The sequence below is a fragment of the Electrona antarctica genome, assembly GCF_951216825.1.
Source record: "Electrona antarctica genome assembly, chromosome: 1".
Taxonomy (NCBI): domain Eukaryota; kingdom Metazoa; phylum Chordata; class Actinopteri; order Myctophiformes; family Myctophidae; genus Electrona; species Electrona antarctica.
Window position 1 is genome coordinate 59868315 of NC_136806.1, and position 23728 is coordinate 59892042.

General features: G+C 42.9%; 2 protein-coding genes across 7 annotated transcripts in view; both read left to right on the top strand.

Annotated features, from left to right (window-relative positions):
• Window positions 1-537: 537 nt before the first annotated feature.
• On the top strand, window positions 538-5987 carry LOC306920710 (uncharacterized protein; the record flags this gene model as incomplete). The annotated part of the gene is made up of 9 exons (XM_079497548.1): window positions 538-739; window positions 1686-1780; window positions 2143-2321; window positions 2871-2989; window positions 3123-3173; window positions 3783-3939; window positions 4051-4195; window positions 4382-4421; window positions 5620-5987. The coding sequence occupies 9 exons, from the start codon at window positions 538-540 to the stop codon at window positions 5877-5879; spliced, it is 1248 nt and encodes a 415-aa protein (XP_079353674.1). The 3' UTR covers window positions 5880-5987.
• Window positions 5988-8459: 2472 nt separating this feature from the next.
• Window positions 8460-23728, top strand: part of map7d3 (MAP7 domain containing 3) — a 50595-nt gene continuing 35326 nt past the window's right edge. For all 6 annotated transcript variants that reach the window (XM_079527109.1, XM_079527110.1, XM_079527112.1 and 3 more), the window contains exons 1-3: window positions 8460-8592; window positions 21784-21900; window positions 23177-23257. In XM_079527109.1, coding sequence (XP_079383235.1) covers window positions 8547-8592; window positions 21784-21900; window positions 23177-23257 — 244 coding nt within the window. In that variant the 5' untranslated portion in view covers window positions 8460-8546. The remainder of the gene's footprint in view (window positions 8593-21783; window positions 21901-23176; window positions 23258-23728) is intronic.

Consider the following 23728-nt stretch of genomic DNA (forward strand, 5'->3'; position numbering starts at 1 on the left):
TAACTGGTGATTATTAGGGGCTTCTTTTGAGGACCCGGAATGTCCTATCCGATTAGTTAAAGGTGTTTTGAATTGAGGATGCCGATGTCCATCCTCAATTCAAAACGTTTCCATTGGACATTTGGACATTGAGATTTTTGTAGATCTCTACTACCACCTGGTGGTCACAGTACAGTGCCACAGTGCTGTCTTGAGGCAAGGCCCTTTACTAGTTCAGCTGGACAGTTAACCCCCTTATAATAACACGTTTCACTCAATTCGAGCCTCTGTGTGGTGTTTTTTGCCCGCAACTGACTGGAGACTTATTTTGGTAAAGGTACACATGCACAGTTGCACACACACACACACACACACACACACACACACACACACACACACACACACACACACACACACACACACACACACGCACACGCACACACCTCAAACTGACAAAACACAAGTCTCTTTGTGAAAAGGGTTTCACAAGAGATTCATTCATACATTTTAATAACGTAACTTTAAAAAAAAACGCCAACACAGGAGGGTTCCCCAGGGATGGAATGTGAGAAGGTCGGGTGTGACGCGGGGTGTCCTGGTTGGGAGCAAGTGCGGGCCTTGTGTTGTAGGCTGATGGTGTTGGCGGGGAACCTCTCCTGCGTCACAGGGGAGGAATGTCAGCTGGTGAAGGACAAGGGGGTTTCCCGTGGATGTTTCCCACTGGATGGGAGGAGCCAGGCAAACCATTCTGCCAGAGAGGGTAGCTGCAAGTCAATAGCTATAGTCCTCATTCTGTGTACAAGATATACAACAGGCTTACATTCTCAATGCATTGTATGGATACTATGAAGCTCAGCAGGTAAGGTAAGAACACAGGAGCCTGACTAAACTGGATTTTATTTTTATTTATTTATTGTACTCAACTTTAATTCTAGATGCTAGAAATAAGGAATAGTTCATCACTTTTGTACATGATCACATATTTGGCTCAGGCTGAGGTTTCTTTGGTCTGGGTATAACAATATCTGTCCAGTGATTTATTCAAATTGCTTTCCCATAATAATGCAGGACCATGGACAGTTTTTCTGTGGAGATTTGTCTCAACGTTGTGCTGCTCATGGTAGGTGTCCACTACTATCACCCTGGGTTTGAGATGTCTTTTACCTCACATAACACCAGTTTGCCTGACTGTCCTGACACCATGACCCCCTTTCCACCGGTTGGTTCCCAATGGGAACCGGTTCAGTTCTTTTTGGTTTTTAGTCCATGAGCCAGAGCTCCAAAATTGGTGGGAAAAACTAGACCTATATTAAATATGTTAAAATGTTTATATGATCAATACAAGTAAATTAATACATGATAACCCTTCCACAGTAGTAGCTTTTTCATATTTTCGATTATTTTGCATATTTTCCTACATAATGTCTCATTTGCATATTTAAAAATATAAAATTTGTAATAGAATAAATCATTGTCTTTGTGTAAGTACTCAATTGGGGGAGTTTCATGGTGATAACAATTTAATATAGGTATGGTTTTGCCCACTCAATTCATAATTAAAGTTCCATTTGTGGAGCTCTGGCTCATGGACTAAGAACCAAAAAGAACTGAACCGGTTCCCATCGGGAACCAACCGGTGGAAAAGGGGTCCATGTGCATCAGTGTTTACATGAGTGTATGTCTGCAGGCTTGGTGTGCGCTGGCAGTGTCTGAACCCGGCTGTGATCAAACGGAGTTCTTACACACCAATGGCACCTGTGTGGAGTGTCCTCTATGCGGGCCAGGAGAACAGCTGTCTCAGGTAACTAACACTCGACACATAGCTATTGTCATCAGTGCAGTGCAGTGCATTAGATTCATTGTTGTTGTTTTTTATATTTATCTCTTTCTTTTTCTGTCCATCAATCTGTATTTATAATATATTATATAGTATAGTATGTATAGTTTACATAGATACTCCACTGTTACGTTCTTAGTTTACGCATGATTCATGATAACTACTTTTTTTTTTTATATATGTGATGTATGCCATGCTTTTGTTATTGCTTAATGTAAGTCGCTCTGGATTAAGAGCGTCTGCTAAATGCCTAAATTGTAAATTGTAAATTGTCTGTGTGTCTCCCTCCATGGCCATGGCTGTCCATTATTCTCCCTGTCCTATAGGACTGTGGTTTCGGGGATGGTGGAGAAGGGCTGTGCATTGCATGTCCTGAGAGACAGTTCAGTCCGGAGACTGGTCTGGATCCTTGCTGGCGTTGTACCCAGTGCAGACTACTGAACCGCCAGCAGAGAGCAGCATGCTCAGCCGTTAGCAATGCCATGTGTGGACCCTGCCTCTCAGGGTGAGCTGAGGGCCAGTGGGATACACACAGTGGGACACACACAATAATTGAGTACATTCTGTGTTTACATCATGCAAGCAGCAAGCATATATGCATAGGCTACCAAGGTTATAATAGTTTTGGTTTTTTCATTATAGTTTCGTTTTAGTTAGTTTTGGCTTTTTTTTCCTAATTCAGTTAGTTTTAGTTTTTAGAGCGGGTTTGCTAGTTTTTATTTAGTTTTTATTTTGGTGAAATGCTTAGTTTTAGTTTAGTTTAGTTTTAGTTTTAGTTTTAGTTTAGTTATAGTTTAGTTTTAGTTTTTTAAACTAAAAAACTAAACTATAAAAACTAAAACTATAACCAAGTGTATTTTTTCTATAATTTCAGTTAGTTTTGTGAACACACAATACAGTTTCAGTTTAGTTATCGTTTTTCATTTATTTTTATTTTTTATTTAGTTTCAGTTAACTATTTAATTCTAGTTTTCGTTTTTTAGTTAGTTTTAGTTAACTATTATAACCTTGATGCATACATGCCATATGTGTCTCTGAATGTCTTTTCCTGCAGGCATTATGAGCTCAGGAGCATGACAGGAGAGGTGGAGCTGGCTTGCGTGCCTTGCCACCACAGCATGGCCACAGTTCGAAAAGAGTGTTTGTCTTTAAAGATTCAAGCTTCCAAAACTGGTGAGAATCCCAAGATCAAACCAAAGCCTGCTGCAGAACCACAATACATTGTTATGTACTCTGTAAGTAAGGGTTTTTATCGATTGATAATGTGTCCAATGATTTCAAATGTGTTATTTGTGTTCTCTCCCAGAGATCGCAGTCACCATGTCCAGGAGAGATATGAAACACCTTACAGAGGAGAGTGAGTAACCACAAAGATGTTCAAAGTTAACATGTTTGTACCCTGTGTCCCTTTTGTGCACAGTGGCATTCAAGTTTGTATTTGTTTGTGTTTGATCAAGGGACAAAGACGATTTCTGTTTCAATGGTTCTCGTTGGATCTGCCACAGCATGCTCCACCTTCCTCCTAATTCTGTTGCTCTGGGCTTTCCTACTCGCCTTTGAGAAATTCAGTAAGTTCAATTTTGAACTCTTCTCGCTTCCTAAAGTTGTTTGTGTATTTGATAGATTGTATGTATTTGATAGATTTTTGGAATACTTGACGATTTATTTTAATGTACAGGCAGTGCACGGTTAAGAACACGTTAAATGGAAGACAAAAAGCCAAAGGCTTTGTTTCCATTGTGGTCCAACTTTAACCACTTGAACCATAGAATCCCTATTTTGGGCTGAACATTTGGTGAACATTTTGCATGTTCGCAGCGCAATGCGTTGTGAACTTGTAGATCGTCTATTTCCTGCAAAGACATTTGGTGTAGACTAGGGAAAAAGGACGGGGGTCTGGTATAGGCCCCTCTGGGACTCTGGGCAACCATATGGTTTAATTAAGTGGTTTTAACTGTGCATTCAGAACAGGTGCCTGAGTACTGGCCTGAACCTGAAGGGCTGTTCTCCAGGGCAGAGCCAAACTGCCAGCACCCAACCCTCCGCAGTCACTCTGAGACAGCAGTGAAATGGCCGGAGGCCCCTTCACTAACGTTCACTCCAGCTGTTCAAGATCCCCCCAGGTGCCTTGAAAAGTAGTGCCTTGTGGAACAGCTCAGCAGCCATACATATTTTACCATATCATCTTCATACCACACACATGACAATGTAATACTATATACCTCTCTACCCAGAGGCCCGAGTTCATTCAGCCACGAGAATGAGGTACAGCCTGCCTCTATTGTCATCAACTTCACCACCAACATCAAGCCCTCTGGTCAGAATGCCGAGGACAGTCTCAGGGAAGGACGAGAAGGAAGCCCCTACTCTATGGGGGAGGTACTTCTTCCAGTCATATTCATCATAAGAATAGACATAATGTTACAAAGCATTAATGTTGACAGTTCAAACATGTATCTCGTAGAGTGGTACAATATTGTACCATATTGTATCAGGGTACAGAATGCAAGTAGAATAACTTGGTTTTCCTTCCTAACTGGTTTTCTTTCCAATGTCAACAATCAGATGGAACAAAAACTACTCAAAATATGGGAGGTGGCTCAAGGTATGTTTTTCCTTCAAGCCATAGTGGAAGTTAACCAATTAAGCCCTATGCTGTACGACGGTGTCACGCCAATCTACAAGCTCACAGCTCTTTCACATCGTTACGGGTTGTGAGCTTGTAGATCTTATATTTAAATGCACCACGTCTCTGTCTGTCTGTACGTCTGTCTGTACTGTGTTTAGTTTCGTTTATTTGCACATAAAATTCAAAACATGATAAGAAGTTTATTTTCCCTGCATGGTGTTGTCTTGTGTCTGTTGGTTCTTGTGTTTTTTGTGAAAAAATAATTGAACACACACATGTTAACACAAATTCCTATGTGTGTATACACAATGGCAAAATAAAGGTATCTGAATCTGAAGTGAGAAAAAGACAATACATTTAAGTAGAAAGAATACATTTTAAAATCAAATCATGATGTGCCGGAAAGGCCAAAAAACCCAGAAGGGCTTGTCGAGTATGGCTGTAATCCACGTAACTCGAGAACCGTTCGCCCCACCGACTTCAAATTTGACACACGCGTTCCACACCCCCACAGGGAGTGCAGTGCCCGGTGTCGAGTCCGTCAGACCCACGGTTGTACAGAACCGCCACAAAAGTCCTCTGCCCAGGCTCTGGACAGGGCCCACATGGTCCATATATGGAGCTGGCCTGTTCTGACATCACATCACTCCATATTTGGGCACGTCTGACACAGAACTCCATAAGCTGGCCTGTTCTGACATAAAGGGACACAGAGAGACACATACAGAAATCTCCATATATGGGCATAAAAGGGACACAGACAGATGGGTGGAACAGGTACTCTGCATTTCCGGTTGTCCAGAACCAGCACAAAAGCTTAATTTGGCATGCCTGACAAAGAACTCCATATATGGGCGACATTGGGCGTAAAAGGGACACATACATAATAACTGGGTGGGGTGCACGTGTTCACACCACCACAATGATGCTCGACCTCGCCCTTTATTAGCCAATTGTTCACACCTGTGAACGGGCACTGTTCCAGTTCTTTAAAAGACAATACTAATTTTGCCTACAGTACTGTATGACATTCCCAAAATAGGGTTTGCAGGTTCTTGACACATGTACTGTATGCAGTATATATACACAACGTACTGTCTATGATACTGTCTTGGCAAACACACAAGTGATAACTTATCCACCTGACTCTTCTATTTTGTCTTGTGGACCCCAGGTCAAGGAATCGATATGTTGGACTATGACACCGTCCAGGATCTGTCTTTACTGCTCGGCTCCACCAGCACGCTGAGGAGACTGGGACGTTCCTTGGGCGTCTCCCCCCGGGTCCTTGTTCATCTCCACGGTTTCCAGGACCTCTTCCAGTATCTGCGGACCTCCACTTATATGCTTCTGCCCCAACTGGCCCAAGCTGCTGCGCTGTTGCCCAGCCCTGAAGCCGTTGCGAGGATATATCAAGCTGTGGTTAACAAGTGAAATGTTGGAACAACCACTGGGATGTGTTGCCGTGACTTGAACCATAGCCTCTGTGGTCGGCTTTTGGACGATGCCACTGACTCTGACTGTACTTTATGGGTAGCCGGATTGCCCACTTCATCTAATACTTATTTTTATACAGAAGATAATGCTACCGAAATGAACTGATTTAATATGTCGGAAGCGTCCAATGAACACAAATGAACACACAATATCTTTAACTTCAACCTTTGACACTTTCATCAATGTCTTTAGGCTATAGTTTGTTCATGTTTACTTGTAAATAGTCTGTTTTCCTTGGTGAGCATTTTGTCTACTCATTTTTCAACTGCAAGATTGTTAAAAGCACAAATTGTATTGTTTAGAATAATGGAAATGTCAGATAATGAAACATTGACCTATTGTGTGTACAGTATCTTCACATACACCAAGCCTGCCCATTATGTGTAACGTGAGTGTTAAATAACATACTGCTTTGTATTATTCAGAGCAGTGCAACTGTACCCTACGTGTGGTGTTTCTTCCTGTTTACCATGTAAAATAGATGAGAGTCCCTCTGGCTAAGGCATGTGAGAGAGGCTCACACAGAGGATGTAGTGTTCACGGAAAGAAAGAGAACACATAAGACAGAGCCCTGGGAAAGTATGTTGTTTCCTTTTTGGAAGGTGTTCACCGACTAATTCAGTTTTTCTATCGTTCCTCTGACACTTCAAGCAACTTCAATAAGGTGAGCTCTCTAATTCTTTCCGTTGAGTCTTCCTCCATAGTGAGTTTCCACACTGCATTGAGATAGATTATGTAACAGGAAGGTAGAGGAATCAACCCCCTTTAGGCCTACAGATACTGTTCATATCACTGCATGTTGCTGTTATGTTGTTCATACACTGAACCAGAAGGTTGCAGTTATACTTATAGCCTCTGTTATTATGCACCTTTCTGTGGAAATGTTCTTATGAATTGAACATGGTGGACCCTCTTGTAAACAAGTGTAATGCTTAATTGGGTCGTCCACTCACAGTTAACAGTCTTTGTATTGAGTTTGTGCTTGAAATGTACTGTAATTCTGCAAACTGTTAATAAATATTTCAATCAATCAATCAAATCAATGTATTCTCGAATGGGAAATTACTTTGATGTGGTTTCTGCTCAGATAAGCAGTTTGTATCATTTAAATGTAACTGAAAAGATCATGTGTTCTTGGTGTGTTTTACTATTCTTTGCAGTTGTATGAAATTAATATAGCCTATTATTTATTTATGACTAATAGGCACTAGGGGAGGGTGCACTTGTACGAAGCCTATGTGGACGGTAGGTGTCACTATTGGCTCACGGTCCCGTGTATCGGGCATATCCAGTGTTCGGTACATTTGATTTAGATCCAATGGCCCGGGAGGACGGATGTGTCAGCAGCCTCAAAAGACATTTAGCCATATATATTATTACTTTACTGTTAAAGACTCGTAATCGTAGATATAATTATAGTTGAATTAAACGTGTTCTAACCCCGCCTGGAACTTCATCAGTTTCGACTCGAGGGGCAAGCCTTTTATTTGATATTTAAATTATTTGAGGGCGTAGGTTAGGCCAAGGGCCAAATGCTAGGGGCAGGCTGCGCAGGCAGCAGGTCAATGCAATAAATACAATAAAAAAACAATGATTTGGAAAATAATGAATTGATGATTTTATTTTTAATAGCATGTTGTGAATGAATGAATGGAGGGGTTTGTTTATTTCACAAAATGAGCCAAAAATAAGTCTTGCCCTCATGATGTAGAAAGTGATCCCTTCAAAGATTAAAACGGTGTCACGTCACAGAGTAATTTAATGCTATCGACTGTCAGCCGGTTGTCTGACAACCAAGTGGCCAATCACAGGACATCCACCCATATGCGCTATGGGATGTTATGGATCCCACCGCAGTTCTCGGAAAGCCCTGGCCCGCTGTGATTGGCCAGTAGTCGCTGTGATTGACAGTTCTTGTTTTTTCAACTATATGCCTAAACCTAACCTAGCCCTAAACTAAACCTAACCTCAGTAAAACTATATCTAAACCTAACCTTAACCCTAACCTCAGTAAAAACTATGCCTGCCCGGGAGCCAATCAGACACATGTTAATAGGCGGGTCTAACCCAGAGCCATAGAGTAAGACAAACTGCGTTCACTTCATGGGGCCAGTCCAATGGCGGCTCTCCTACTTAGACTTCTATTGAGAATGGGGACAACAAATAGGGACAAGTCCTGGACCGGAAGTAGGCAGAAATGCATTGGACCCAGGCAACAGCCCAGCTTTAATGATCTTAAATCCCTTCATTTTAGATTGTTTTGTAGTAAAACTACAACATAAACATTAAAGAGACTTTAGTTGTCACTGTGCAATACTTTAAAACAGTTGTCATGTTGCACACGTGCCTAAAGTAGCTCTTATTTGCGCCGCCCTCGTTGAAAGCAATGTATTTCCAACTCCAGCCTGTCCCCCTTTCAGGCTGCATGAACAGCGCTCGAGCGCTCGGTTTCTGCCCCCTCAATATCGTAACTCTTCTGGTCTAACCTAGAACGTCGGTGGGATTCATAATCGCGCCGTCGTTCTACCCGGCGAGCCAAGTGTTGCGCGCCTCTGCTTTAGGGGAAAAAAAGAAAAAAAAATAGAGAACGCAAACTTCACAGAAATGGCGGAGGGTTCATCGTCTCTCAAAGGCTTACGAGCCCAAATGGGTAAGAAATTCACTTATTTGTGCAACCGCAACGGAGTCCAAACTACTTGTGACATTTTGTGCAGCCGGGAAATAGACGCCGGTACCGCTTTATTTGAAGGGAGTTCGAACGGGTTAGCTTCCGTGGCTAGCTGAGCTGGCCGGTGTTCCCGGCCGGTTATCTGCTGACAACAATGGACAGAGAGAGGGTGGAAGTCCTCGTTCTATCTAGTTAGTAACGTCAACGTAACAGTCATACAGCCACATGCTACAGATAACATTCATGCTAGTGGACAGTCATCTAAAAAAAGTAACAGTAATCAATCTGTTATTGTAAGACTATGCAACATTGTTTCATTCTAAACACTAAACAGTCTAGTTCACGTTAACCATAGTACACATTACACAGCCATTTGACCAATTCACCCTGCTGCCTTTCAACGTAGACGCACGTCGACTCGGTTCATTGTTTTTGCTTTTTTGCTGGTTAACTTTAATCTGTTCAAATCATTGCCTAATGCCTATAACTAACTACACAGGGCCAACGTTTCGTGTGGTGTCCCAAGACAATCGTTTCGTTTGACATACCATCAGACATTAGTCTGGCGCCAGAGTCTAATTAAGCGACAGTTATTATATGCAACAACATTTTAAGTTGGAACCAGATAAGATGGAAGTATTGCCTCGTACTCGTAGCATATGCTTGTCTTGTTTTTGAGGATACTGTTGGATGGGGATTTATTAGCATATGTGACAAAATGCTCGAAGTTAAACTGCATCTTCTTCTTCACAAATAGTTGATGGCAAGAGTACGTGTTGCAGTCGTCATCTGTGTACAGACTACTAGAATAGCAGCTAGTCCGATTAATTATTTAACTCTAGGCCTACTATGTCATAGTATTCTACTCAAGGCTCTCTTCTAGCTCGTCTTCTTGCTATTCTCAATCCCATAGTCATTAACCCACAACAATGAAACATATTTGTTGACATATGGCATATCCCAGTCCCATCCAGACAGGGCAGCTAGCCATAGCCATATAACAATGTCTGACCTGATTTGTAGATAAAGCTGCACTATGCAGGTCCAGACGGTGAGAGATATGATTTAAGCTGCAAGACTTGTCTTGGATGCAATGTTAAGAGTTGTTGTTTACTGCCCACCCGGTCGGAGACTATCGTATAGTACCTTTCACAATGATGTTGTCAAAAAAATAAAGCTTTTTGTTGTGTGTTTTTGTAAGTGGCATTGTTGTTGCTTAGCAGAATTTATCTGAAAGCTTCTCATCTATTCCTCAACCATGGCCTCTTCCTTAGTGGAAGCCAATGGCACAGTTGTTTGTGTCTGCATCAGAGAATATCTGAATGCCCAGTTTGTTTTGACTCAAGCTGCAGTTTAGGGACGGGGTGAATATTTGTTAATGTTTTTGTGTGCAAGGGAGGCTTCTTGTATATTCTGGGTGTAATTGTTTTTTGTTCTTGGTTAAAACTAACATAAAGTAAAAGTAGGCCTATTCTTCATCCTGTTTCCCCCTATTTCCCATTCACTATTTGACTCTGGAAACGGCATTCCACCCACTATTCGTGGCTTTGTGAAAATATCCAGCCAGTTTAAAAGAAGCAATGTGACTGGTTGTGAATGTGATCCTGGCTTCCTGTGTAGTTATCGAGGAGAGGGTGGTACTGGTATTGGCAGTTTTGAACAGTTCAACTCCAAACCACTCAATCTCTCAGCCTGCAGAGTGCAGACAGACAGACTGAAAGGAATAATAGAATAATGCCTCATTATGCCTGGAATCTAACCTAGTCCAACCTTAAACAGTTCCTATGCATGGTCATCTCCACAAAAATGCGAGCGAGGAGCAAATGCACCCTGTTATTATGAAGGGAGATCATCAGACGCCTGGGAGTCACAACTGCAAGGCTAGCCCCCCCTCTTGGCTCAGCCTCCACTGCTGCAGAATCGAAAGCATGACAAATATTTCTGAGCTGGTCGGAGTTAACCAAAGGAGGAAACGGACCAGCCTCGATTTCTTGGTATAGTCTCTCGACTCGTGCAGGACTGAGATGCCCCACCCACCCACCCCTGCTTTCATTTAACCCTGAACTTAACCTTGCTTACTGAGGTGAGCGGCACGTTGCCATAGTTTTCGCTGCCCCCCCCCCCCCCCCCTCCCGCAAGACACACACGCACGCCGTGTGCTTGTCCAAAGTGTGCATTCATGCAAACATTCATTTGAATACTGAATCTATTTGTTTTTTGTGTGGATTGCATTGCAAGTCAGTTCACCCCAGAAGCAATATAATGTACTGCATTGTATCCATTTGTATTTTTCAGATTAAAACCAGGAAAGCTGCGTCGTTTTAGATTTTTTTTTGCGTTGGCTATTCAAAAATAGCAGATATAACAAGTACAAAGCGCATCACTTCATGCTGTGCTGCGAGCTTGTACATCTGCAATTTTTGTATGAGAACTACTGATCTTAATGGGTAATATACTACCATATCCAACTGATATGTGTTCCACTTCCCCCCCCCCCCCCCCCCCCCCCATGCTCCAACCATGGGCTCCAATGACACCTGGTTGAGGACCGTGCTGACTGAGTCCCACGCAGACAACTCCTGTGGGAGTAACTTTAGGGATGGGGACATGTCTGTCATTATCTGCAGCTAGTTCCGGAAATAGCCCAGGCTTACCTTTGCGCGAACCTGTCCGAAGTAATCCCATGGAAGATTTGCTGTGTGCGCAAGTATCAGTGCAAGGTTCTTCTGTGTGAACCGAAGGCTTGTGTTCTTCAGCAGTGTGTGTGTGTGTGTGTGTGTTGTAGAGAGTGAGACCCTGTCTACTTGAGGCCTTTGTGATGCTTCCAGGCACAGATTGCTGCAGCTGGTCTCCCAGACAGGAGGAGGGGGCAACAGTCTACCACTGACAAACCGAACTGACTCGTCTACTATATTGTCCATGCCTACAGATTCTCGCTAACGTGGGGTAGGCTACCTGACCGAGCGCCCAACTATGAGTATGGAACGATGACTGAATGTAGACTCGATATGAAAAACAATCTAGCTTCATACCCGTCTTGCCTCAGAGATGCATGCCAGTTGTGACTCTTGTCTTGTGTATATGAGGCGGTTTGTGTGTAACTTAGTTTTCAATTGCTAAAGCCTAACAAGCATACAGTTGGAGGCCATCGATATTGTCCTTTTCTTTTTGCTGAGGTTTGCGTGATCTGCGCAAAAGGACAGTTAACCCATTTTGGGCGGGAACCCCTTTTGGTGTTTTAAACATTGTTATAATTTAGCTATTGAAAAATAGCAGATCTACAAGCTCTTAGCGAGCCACCGAGTGGCGCGCTACGAGCTTGTAGGTCTGCTATTTTTGAAAAATCGTGAAAATATTTATTTCAGAAAACTGGATTTAGAAGGATTTTTTTAAATTTTGAGGTCAGGCCTAAATGGGTAAAATGATAAGGGACAATATCGGTGGCACCCAACTGTATATATTTTTTGCCTATTTCACATTTATGCTTGACTGCTGCTGCTGTTCTCTGAACACGAAGAAATGAACAGCTCCTCACTGGTGGTCATGTTAGTTTTCTTTTTTGTAGACCTGCTGTGTGTTGTTGTGTGAGCTAATACTGGCCTAGCCTGTTTCCTGTCCAGCCTCTAAAGTGGAGTCATCAGGACCCCCCCCCACCCCCTGGTGCGACTGCCTCCATAGTAACTAAACAGCCTGGAGGATGGAGTCCTGTTTATAAATCGATGCACATGGGAAAAACGCCAGGCATGTGTGTTTCTAAGCTTTTCTCCCAGTTGATGCCATTTTATATACTAAGTGAAGAATGAAAGCTTGATTTATGCTGATGACAAATCAATGGACAGGTTGGTTTTGATCCTTATTATTTCCAACATTGGTCTAAAATCTCACAGACTTTCTGTTTCTTTGGCCAGCATTTAAAATCTGTGTTTATTAACTAGTATCGATGCATGTCTCCATAGCGATGGGAGATTGTTAGAGAGCCAGGCGTTCAGTCCCCTGAATCAGCATCCACCAGGACACCTGGCCCTCAAGAGGAAAACAAATCGCTCCCTGTTGCTTGTAAAGGGACAAAATCAACACATGAATCGTGTATGATAATGTGTCGGTGGAGAGTACTCATTATATCATTTATTATATTATTCACAATTTCACATTTAGTCTTTCGCGACAGGACCGACTGAATTCCAGGCTTGTTATACTGGCCTTTGTAATTACTGGAGATGACTAGGTGAGCGTGTTTTAAAGGAGAATTCCATGCTAGAAGGCTTTCTTACCTTTTTATTTGTAGTTGTTACGTCCCCACCAAAGAGGTCCAGGTGTTCTTTTGTGCAAAAGTGCATTATTGGCTATTGCCCAATTCAATGCAATTCAATTCATTGAGGGCTTATGGTAGGGGAAATAGCCAATAATGTGCTTTTGCACAAAACACCTGGACCTCTTTGGTGGGGACGTAACAACTACAAATAAAGGTAAGAAAGCCTTCTAGCATGGAATTCTCCTTTAAGTCACACTTACCTGTCATTCATGCAGGTGGCTCATAAAGCGTATGAATAGTTTTTGGGTGCAAGACACCGGCGCCCTAAACTAAGTATACATAAGGTGTTGTGGGCCTGCAGCTGAGACGCAGTGCTTTTCCCCCCTTTTTTTTTCTTCTTGCAGTGTACTGCTTTTACCTACTCTGCACTTTACTCACCAATTTGCTTTCCTGTGTTGTCGGCGTGTCTCAGTTCCTTTTCGTCCCCAAGATTAGTCACTTGTCCAATACAACTCCAGTTCATTAGTTTAGTATACTACGGTATTTCATTATTTGTTTGCAAGTCTTGCATTTGCATCGGAAAAGCCATTATCTTTCCACAGACTTAATTTTAGAATAAAATCAAAATACCCCAAAAACGCACTGCCAAGAGAATGTATTGGCTGATAGTATTAACCCATTTTGGACATAGGAAACTAACATTTTTCTGAAAAACCCATGTTTCTATGTCAGTGGTGCTCAACCTTTTTCATGTCAAGGACCCCCAGAATTATCTCTATTGGGCCACGGACCCCCATCTGAAAATATGATGTTCCAGGGACCCCCCAGAAGCCAATATTTTAGTTAAAAATGTTCGCTCTGAAATATATATTCAAAGATTTGCACCACATTTTCACGACTTTTCAAAAATAGCAGACCTACAAGTTCGTAGCGCGCCACTCGGTGGCGCGCTATGAGCTTGTAGATCTGCTATTTTTCAATAGCTAAAGTATAACATAATGCTTAGTTAAAACACCAAAAGGCGTTCCCGCCCAAAATGGGTTAATATTAAATTTACCACGGTGTATATAGAGTTAAAATGCAAAAGATGCATAATTAATTCCTGTTACTCTCTTACAAATCCATCTCCCTCACCCTGCAATGCATGCTGCAGAGTTGCTCTTGATTGAGAAACCCTTATCAGCTAATCTTTGTGTCGCTTAGTAACTGTTGCGATGTGACAGAGAGATTGGCGTCTCTTTATTTTCTAGAAAGATATGGGTTTGTTTAAACATGTTTATGATCCATTATCATCAGTTCAGTCCTGACCCCAATAAAACACTGTTCTCCCTACCAGACCTACAGATAAGTGACAGTCACCATTATATTCAATTGTCTCTTTTCCCTCGAGGAAGCATGGATTTCCATTTTTCCTATACACAGGTTTAATGTTTGTCTTTAGTTCAATGTTTGTTTTGTAAAGGCCATTGACAATGAAGGGAAAATGCATGTCATAATGTACCTCATTATGTCATATTGTCATAATGGCGCTTAATGTTTGTGTTGGCACCGTTTGTTTTACATCACCATTACATCACCGAATCAACATGAGTTAGGCTTTATTAAACCATTTTGGGCGGGTCCCCTTTCTGTGTTTTAACTAAGCATTATGCTATAGTTTAGCTATTGAAAAATAGCAGATCTACAAGCTCATAGCGCGCCACCGAGTGGCGCGCTACAAGCTTGTAGGTCTGCTATTTTCTTTAAATCGTAAAAATGCGGCACAAATCTTTGAATATATATTCTTTCGGAGCGAACGTTTTTTTTATTTCGCTGTCGGGCCTAAATAAATGGGTTAATATAGCGCCCCTTACTTCACACAGGAGTGATTTTGTTTTTAAAATATAATGCTCATAACACTAAATCTAATGATACCAAGGAGCAATCATCAGCAGTTTTGATCAGTGACGACGTCTAGTAGTGAGTTCATTTTGGGGTTCACATCACAACACATCACACCCAAAACAAAAAGTCATCCTCTCTGCTGTCAAACCGCCCAGTTGACCCAGTACGTACTGCTCCTCCTAGCAGTAGGGGTTGGAATGGATTCAACTGAGTGGAGCGTGAGAGCAAGAGTAAAGTGACCTACTACTACACTTCCTCTGGGGGATTAGCTACAGATTTTGACCCACTGTGTAATCCTCTCTGACCGATGAGCACTCTCATGTCTCTCTGCAGAATACATAGATAATAGTCTTGTTTTGTTTTTTGGGGGGGTTGGGGTGTGGTGGGCTGGGGGGCCTGGGGAGAGGGGGACTTGTCAGCTCAGCACCATCCCCATCCTCATTTTACTATCCTGTGCTGAGAAGACTGTCCCATGCTCTGTTAAATAATACGATATTTAACCATGGAGCTTTGATCACCTCCTAATGCAGGGTCCCCCAATTGATTTTCCTCAAGGGCCATATTTTGACTAGGGAACCACGCTGGGGGCCGAGTCCGCACGCGCGGAAAATTGGGTTTTTTATTTTTTCATTCATTAATTAATAATTGTTCTCAACCAGTGGTCCGGGGACCACCAGTGGTCCTTGAGGGGGTGCCCAGTTTGACATGCATACGCTACTGACCCCCATTTAATGCCATTTATATCTGGGACACCCCCCCCCAAAACAAAACAAAAACCTTTTTTTTTTTCTTCCAGGGGCCACAAGGGGGCCCTCCGCGGGCCATTTGCAAATGGCCTATTGGGGAACCCTGTCCTAATGACTAGCTCAATGCTGCTATGTTCGTTTATGTGTGTGTGTAAATGAGTGACTGTCTGACTTCACTTTTACGGCAAAAAATGAAATTATGTCTCCTCTATGTTGAGCTACACAAACGATGGTGTGCAGGACCCACACCAGTTCTCGTTTCTTAGATTTGTTTCTTCTGCGCTGATAGCCAGCGTGGTTGTTCTTAAAACACGCAGCCTGCCAGAACCGTAGAAAACGGTGTTAACCCATTTTGACCTGAGATCAGATTCAAAAAATGTCTTCTACATCCTGACAGTTTTCTGAAAAAGCTATGTTTCTATGTCAGCCGTTCTTCGATTTTTCAAAAATAGCAGACCTACAAGCTCTGCTATTTTTCAATAGCTAAAGCATAACATAATGCTAACACCAAAAGGGGTTCCCGCCCAAAATGGGTTAAAACACGCAGCCTGCCAGAACCGTAGAAAACGGTGTTAAATGAATCGTCTAGCCTGCCAGACACTTAGCCACGTTATCCAGGGGTTTATATTTTTAATCCATGTTTTGATCCGATCGTATCGTTAGCCACCGTTCGTTAGCACAACAGTCCAAGTGGGACAGTGGCCATTTTGAAGATGCGCGCGCATTCACTTGCATTCAGTGGTCCGTGTTCAAATGCTCCAAATCTCCAAATCGGCGCAAGGAATGTCGTTTTCAACGGCCGACGGCAGGCGCTGTAATCGCGGTCGGGTTATTTTCTGCACCGAGCGAGAGAACAACAACCGGTCAAGACACCACACAGCATTTTGTCATTGTAACATGCGGTTAAAGGATATTTGGCTCTTCAAAATAAGATAAAACCTTGGCAATGCGCGATTTAATGCTGGCGGCGGGCAAGACACTGAGCATTTCCTCTCTTGTGTTCTCTCCCACTCCACACACCGTGTTGTCCTCCACTTGCACTGCAGAGTCTCAGAGCAAAGTATAGTTTGACAGCCCGAACAAAGTCAGGGTCACCTCATGTAATGGAGAGCCCATTGTCAGTTTGTCACCACTGTTCCCCAGATGATAGTGGAGTAGAGTGTGGGTCACATCTTCTAATATTATTATGTCGTCTCCTCATCTGCAATCAAGGCTTTGCAAAGAAGGAAAGGACGTCACTTTCTTGGAAAGTGGCAATTCCTGCTGTCGTATTTTGTTGTACTAGGAGGCAAACTAATGCCGAACGTTCAATGGAATGCATTGACGGACAAGCGTACTGTATGAATAATTGTAAAATAATCGCCAGACTGTCAATAAGTGACAAACCCGTCCCAAATAGAGCGTCGCAGTCCCGCCCCCCTCGAGAGACCCGGAAAATAAATCCCCGTTCATTTTCCTCATAGACTTTTCAGAAAGTATTTATTTAAAGACGTTTACGCCGCAGACAAAGCCAACTCTTGTCGTGACAAATCATGACAACAAACACTATTTTTCGGGCTGAACAAATAATTAGAAAGAAGAAGAAAACGGCAGGTTACAACACTTTTTTTTGTTGTTTTTCTTCTTTGTAATTATTTGTTTGGTCCAAAATAGTGTTTGTTGTCATGATTTGTCACGACAAGAGTTGGTTTTGTACGATGCTTATACGGTCTTTAAATAAATACGTTTTGAAATGTCTATGAGGAAAAATGCATTGGGAACTATTTCCTGGGCCTGGCGTCGTCATGAAAGGGGGCGGGACTGCGACGCTCTATTCTCGTGATGACGTACCATACTTCACAGTCAGAAACTCGCTCTGTGCATTTTAGATGCCTCAATAAAATGACATGGTGTGCACACAAAAAAAACAAGAAATCGAACGGGTGATATGACTTTATTTTCCTGAACCGATTTATATGACAAAGGTCGGTGTTTTGTTGTTCATAGCATACGACCATGTCCATGCGGCTTCCATTCACTGCAATGCATTCCATCAAACCAACGGCTCCGGTTTGCTTACCGAGTGCGTCAGTTGCCCATGCCACGCCATGGAACATAACATGCCCTTTCCTTCTTGACATAGCCCCGTCTGCAATGAGGAAGGAAGAAGTGGCATTGTGACATTCTCTTTACAGACTGTCAAAATGGGACGGCTCTATGTGTGACAATGCTTTTTTTCAGTGAGAACCTGCAGTATTTTAGGTACTTGGGTAATTCTTCTGGCTTAAGAGGTTCTAGTTTGTTTCCTACAGCTAGGAAACACTCTGTGATTATGGAGGACCTCAGACCACTGACCCGCAGATCGAGTGTCATCAATAGCGGGGCACATATCGCATGACCACCAATGATGCCTCTGTCAGCAGCACTATCTCAAGGGCAAACGCGTACACTTTTCAGTGCAAAGAGAAGTATTGAGGCTGTAAGTAGATCCTGATCACGTCTTCTCCAATTCCCTCCCTCCCTTCCTTCCTTCCTTCCTTCCTTCCTTCCTTCCTTCCTTCCTTCCTTCCTTCCTTCCTTTTTTCCTTCCTTTTTTCCTTCCTTTTTCCTTCCTTTTTTCCTTCCTTCCTTCCTTCCTTTTTTCCTTCCTTTTTTCCTTCCTTTTTTCCTTCCTTCCTTCCTTCCTTCCTTCCTTCCTTTTTTTCCTTCCTTTTTTCCTTCCTTTTTTCCTTCCTTCCTTCCTTCCTTTTTTCCTTCCTTCCTTCCTTTTTCCTTCCTTTTTTCCTTCCTTCCTTCCTTCCTTTTTTTTTCCTTTTTTCCTTCCTTCCTTCCTTCCTTCCTTCTTTTTTTCTTTGGACGAGTCTGATTTTTGTGAACTGTCAAATGGCCATCATTAGCATATGGCCTTTTCAAAGCAATAGATTTTGATCTATTATCAGTTTGTTATTAACTATCATTTTGGTTACATTAACCCATTCTGGACGGGAACCCCTTTTGGTGTTTTAACTAAGCATTATGTTATACTTCAGCTATTGAAAAATAGCAGATCTACAAGCTCATAGCGCGCCACAGAGTGGCGCGCTACGAGCTTGTAGGTCTGCTATTTTTGAAAAATCGTAAAAATGCGGCACAAATCTTTGAATATATATACTTTCAGAGCGAACGTTGTTTTAATCTCGAAGTGACGTTGTGGTGTGACCCGTGTCACTCCCATGGTGTGTGTGCTGTGACTGCCTTCAGTGCAGGGTTTTCTGCGTAGTGCAGACTGCAAGAGAGGGGCATAACTTGGAAGTGTAATCTCACTAGTCAGTCAGACGATTTTATGTGATGTCACAAGGCTAGTTGCCGTACAAGGTTACAGGGGCCCAAGGCCAATGCAAGAACTATTTCGGTAGGCAGATTATTATTATTATTATAGTCATTTTTTAATTCAAACCCTTTATTCTCAATATTTGATGGAATATAAAATGTGTTGACACTGCAGTAGCCTACTGGCGCTATCTCCCAAACGGAAAGAAACGGGCTTGTTTAGGCCTGTCACAGTTATTACATGATCGCCTAATGGCAATTATTTGAGACTAGTCCTTACCCGTTCAAAATCTAATTATATGAACACCAAATGATGTACAACGTGGGTAATGCCATTAAATAGATAATGGATCATATTAACTGATGTATTTTGAGGTGTAATCAGTCTGGTTTCAGAGGCATGTTGGTCAGACAATTGACATACCTAATACCTATACAGTCATTAGTCCGACAACACCGTTGATCCCGACATGTGCTGCAGGTTAAACCCATTTAGGCCTGACGTCGAAATTAAAAAAATGTCTTCTAAATTCTGACAGTTTTCTGAAATACCTCATGTTTCTGTATCGGTGGTGCTCAATATTTCATGTCAAGGACCCCAAAAATTATATGTAATTGGCCACCAACCCCCATCTGAAAATATGTTGTTCCAGGAACCCCTCAGAAGCAAGGATTTGAGTTAAAAACGTTCGCTCTGAAAGAATATATATTCAAAGATTTGTGCGTCATTTTTACGATTTTTCAAAAATAGCAGACCTACAAGCTCATAGCGCGCCACTCGGTGGCGCGCTATGAGCTTGTAGATCTGCTATTTTTCAATAGCTAAATTATAACATAATGTTTAAAACGCCAAAATGGGTTAAACTAGCCCGTGGCAGGTTAAATATCACCCGTGGCGTCCGTGTGCGGTTAGGGTTAGGTTAGGGTTTTGGCTTTGGTATAGGCCAGGGTCACGTGTCAGACTCATGACTGTAGGACTGTTGGTATGTCTAACCAAACAAATCGTAGTACAGGAAAGGTGCAATTCTGGGGAAATTGCAAAGTGTGGTTTGCTCGATGGCACACGCCTTGGGAAATATATAGGCCCCTTCCACTGATTTAGATGTAGCCAATTGCACTGTCAAGTCACCCCTGTGATCAGGTGTAAGTAATTTAGGAGGTGATTTATCCCCCAGAAAGCATGAACACATTTCGCATTTGCAGCGCCCCCTATGGATGAAAATGGAATTGCTTTTGGCTCTGTGTGGATTAAACCACCCTCGACATGTGTAAAATGTGGGGTGGACATTCTGTGTTATTTGTGGCTTTTTTGGTGAAATAGGCCCCTCCCACTAACTTTGGAAGCTGATTCGACTTACGGTTAATGTGTGAGATATGGCGAAATGTAAAGTGGGCTGTTATAGCGCCACCTTGAGGCCGACTGATGTAATTCATTACATTAATTTTAATAATTATTATGAACCTCCCGTCCAAGTGTTGTAACTGTAGCTCTTACGGTTTCTGAGAGAAAAATACTTTAATATATAAGTCGATGGGAATTTTTTATTCACTAATAAATTGACAGCGTTAAATTGATAAAATGGGGCCTGGGCCGTAGCTCAGCGGTCCAGGCACCTTGGCCGGTAGTCCGAGTCTGGCAGTGTGGTTCGACTCTGGTTCGACTCCCGATCCCGACAGCCTTTACTGCATGTCACCCCCCCCATCTCTCTCTCCCCCCATTTCCTGTCAGCCTACTGTCTGTCCTTCTATAAAAAATATAAAATAAAGGCAAAAGCCGCAACAAAAAATTTGGGAAAAAATCGCTTTGTGATGCCCTGCATACTGGGATGGTCAATGTCAACTGGACGAGCCAGTGAGGAGCAGGGGCCTAGGACATAGACATTCACTTAACCTGACCTGAGATCAGATTCTAAAGATGTCTTCTACATCCTGACAGTTTTTTGAAAAAGCTATGTTTCTATGTCAGTGGTTCTTCGATTTTTCAAAAATAGCAGACCTACAAGCTCGTAGCGCACCACTCGGTGGCGCGCTATGAGCTTGTAGATCTGCTATTTTTCAATAGCTAAAGCATAACATAATGCTAACACCAAAAGGGGTTCCCGCCCAAAATGGGTTAATTATATGTTAGATAATCGTCAATCGTTTCCATGTTGAAAAATGTCCATACTGTACATTCCAAAAGAAACCCAAAAAATGAAAAGGTTATTTTTGGAAGGGAAAAAATTATATAAAAAAAAGTGTTAAATGTGTCAGTGATGTCTTTGCATATTTAGTTATTTGTCATATCTGCCCTGTGCAATTTGTGCCCTGTGCAATTTGTGCCCTGTGCAATTTTCCGACCCGCCAATAGTACAACTAATGTTCATCGGCTGTGGGCAGTCACTTTCAGTTCCAGCAACAACAACAAAAGCTGTGTGTGTGTGTGTGTGTGTGTGTGTGTGTGTGTGTGTGTGTGTGTGTGTGCACATGCATAGCCTGCGTTGTGCTTGTGCCACTGCCACTGCCTTGTGCATACCAGTTGGATACGAGGAAGCTAACTTAGCAAGTGTTTGTTTGTCAACTTGCCAAGGCTGTCTTGCATCTCCTCTCCTTCTACGTTCAGCCCGTTGTGCCATGGTTTGGTTTGGGCCACACATCTCCCCCAGCATGTCGCACAGAGCAGTACATGGCTAGCCACAGACAGGGCCAGGCCTGGGTGTGGAGGGGAGGGGAGAGGGGGGTGTGTGTGTGTGTGTGTGGGGAGGGGGGGGGGGGGGGGGGGTAATGCCGGTTGGCTGGCTGAATAGCTAGATTGTTCTGTAGCCTCAAATCCGCTGGAACTCTCCAAAACTCGCATTCCTATGTTTGACAAAACATAGGAATGAAGCAAACGGCATTGAGCTTCTCGTTTCCAAAAAAGCATCTCGTCTGTATCATTGATAAAGGACATTCACATTGTTGACGACATTGTTAGGCACGATGCACTGGGACTAAAGTCTGTATTGTGTGCACCCTACTCTACAGCTGCAGCTGCGCAGGCGCAGGCAGAGGAGCGTCGCAGCCTTTTGGGGAACAGTCCAGGACCTACAACAGCAGCAGCAGCAGCAAACACAACCGCTAAACCTCAAGGGCCGCGGCCAGGTAACATATACATTCACAGTCGCATCCCATAGGCCATACCATAGGCTCATAGGCCGCCTCCTCCACCACTATTTTTTTTAAATGTTTTTTGTGGCTTTCGCCTTTTATTTTATCCCATTTAGGTCCTGACGTAAAAAAGAATATATATTCAAAGATTTGTGCCGCATTTTCACGATCTTTCAAAAATAACAGACCTACAAGCTCGTAGCGCGCCACTCGGTGGCGCGCTATGAGCTTGTAGATCTTCTATTTTTCAATAGTATTACATAATGCTTAGTTAAAACACAAAGGGGTTCCCGCCCAGAATGGGTTATATATATATATATATTTTTTTTATGGAGGGATAGACAGTAGGCTGACCGGAAAATGGGGATCGAGAGTCGAACCCGCGGCACACTGCCAGACTGGATTACCAGCCAAGGTGCCAAGGACCGCTGAGCCTACGGCCCAGGCCCATGTACCTCCACTTAACTCTTTCCATGCCGCGCATACGCACAACATAGTTACGTTATGTGCCCCAGAACCCTTCTGCGCTCAAAACGCCATGGAAACGCAAGCACTCGCACAGAATCCCGATCCGCCATTTTTGAGCTAGTCTTGACTCTGGAGCTCCTCACGGTGCTGCTAGAAGCGGTGATAGTCAAAATATCGCTTAATTGCCAATCCAGGCGCGGATGGAGAAAAGATTCCGAGAAAATCGCCGCTAAAGATCGTGGTTATAACGGGAGTGAACACCATTCACTGGGAATGTTTGGATCGCCCCCCCTTTGCGGAATGAACTCCTCTCCTACGGAAACAACACCCGCCTACGGTTGGTATAATTGAGGGTCGTCTGTGCACAAAAAAAATGACAAAGTCGTCAACGGTACAGATTGCCACTTTTAAAAAAAAAGGTTGTCAAAGGCGACATGGAAATTGTTGGTCTGTTGTTGTTCTCCACAGTCTGGCATATTTGTACCCTTTTACATAACGCTTTTATGTATCGGTCCCAGTGCCCTGGCTGTCGATATGCGTCACTGTACTCTACACTCATTCATCTTCTCATTACTGTAACAGCCCCGCAAATCCCATTAATGTCTTTGTCACGTGCACACATCTGCCCAATGTGTCAGATGTCTTCTGCAGGTCTGCATGACACAGCACAGTATTGTAATCCACGCAATCCATGGTGGATCTGCATTGGTGTGCAGATTATGACAACGGCAGTCAGGGTAAATGTGGGTGTCTTGATTGTGTGTGTGTGTGTGTGTGTGTGTGCGTGTGTGTGCGTTTGCAGTCATCGACGGTGCCGCACTTAGGATAGACGACCGTCTCCGAGTGGCTAAGGAAAGACGGGAAGAGGCAGACAAACATCAAGGTGAGGGAATGATTTCAGTAGCTCAGATATACATGTCTTAAACTCTTGACGAAATTCAAAGGCATCCAATTGACCAACACTCGCACTGAATATGATCCGGTGTCCTGGCAAAAATGGGAAATTACAATTTAAAGGAATTCTTTACCTCCATAACAACTTTTCTATCAATCACCCCATGATGCCTTGAATTCATGGAGATTTTATTTTTTCACATGGTTAATGAAGAATACAAAAAACGGAGAAAACACCCCAACAGAAAATCTAGTCGTTTTCTCGTCTTACGAAACTGTAACTTTACCGTCTCGCATACGAACATGGAGTGCGCCTGGGCAAGTGCGTCGGTACTTCTGAAACACGTGCATTCCTTTTAAAGTTTCATAAAGGTATGGCAGCATTGTAAACATGTACTGTAGGTACTACAGACAAGAATGACTTGCTGATTTAGTGTTATTATAAGTGGACTCTATTCTT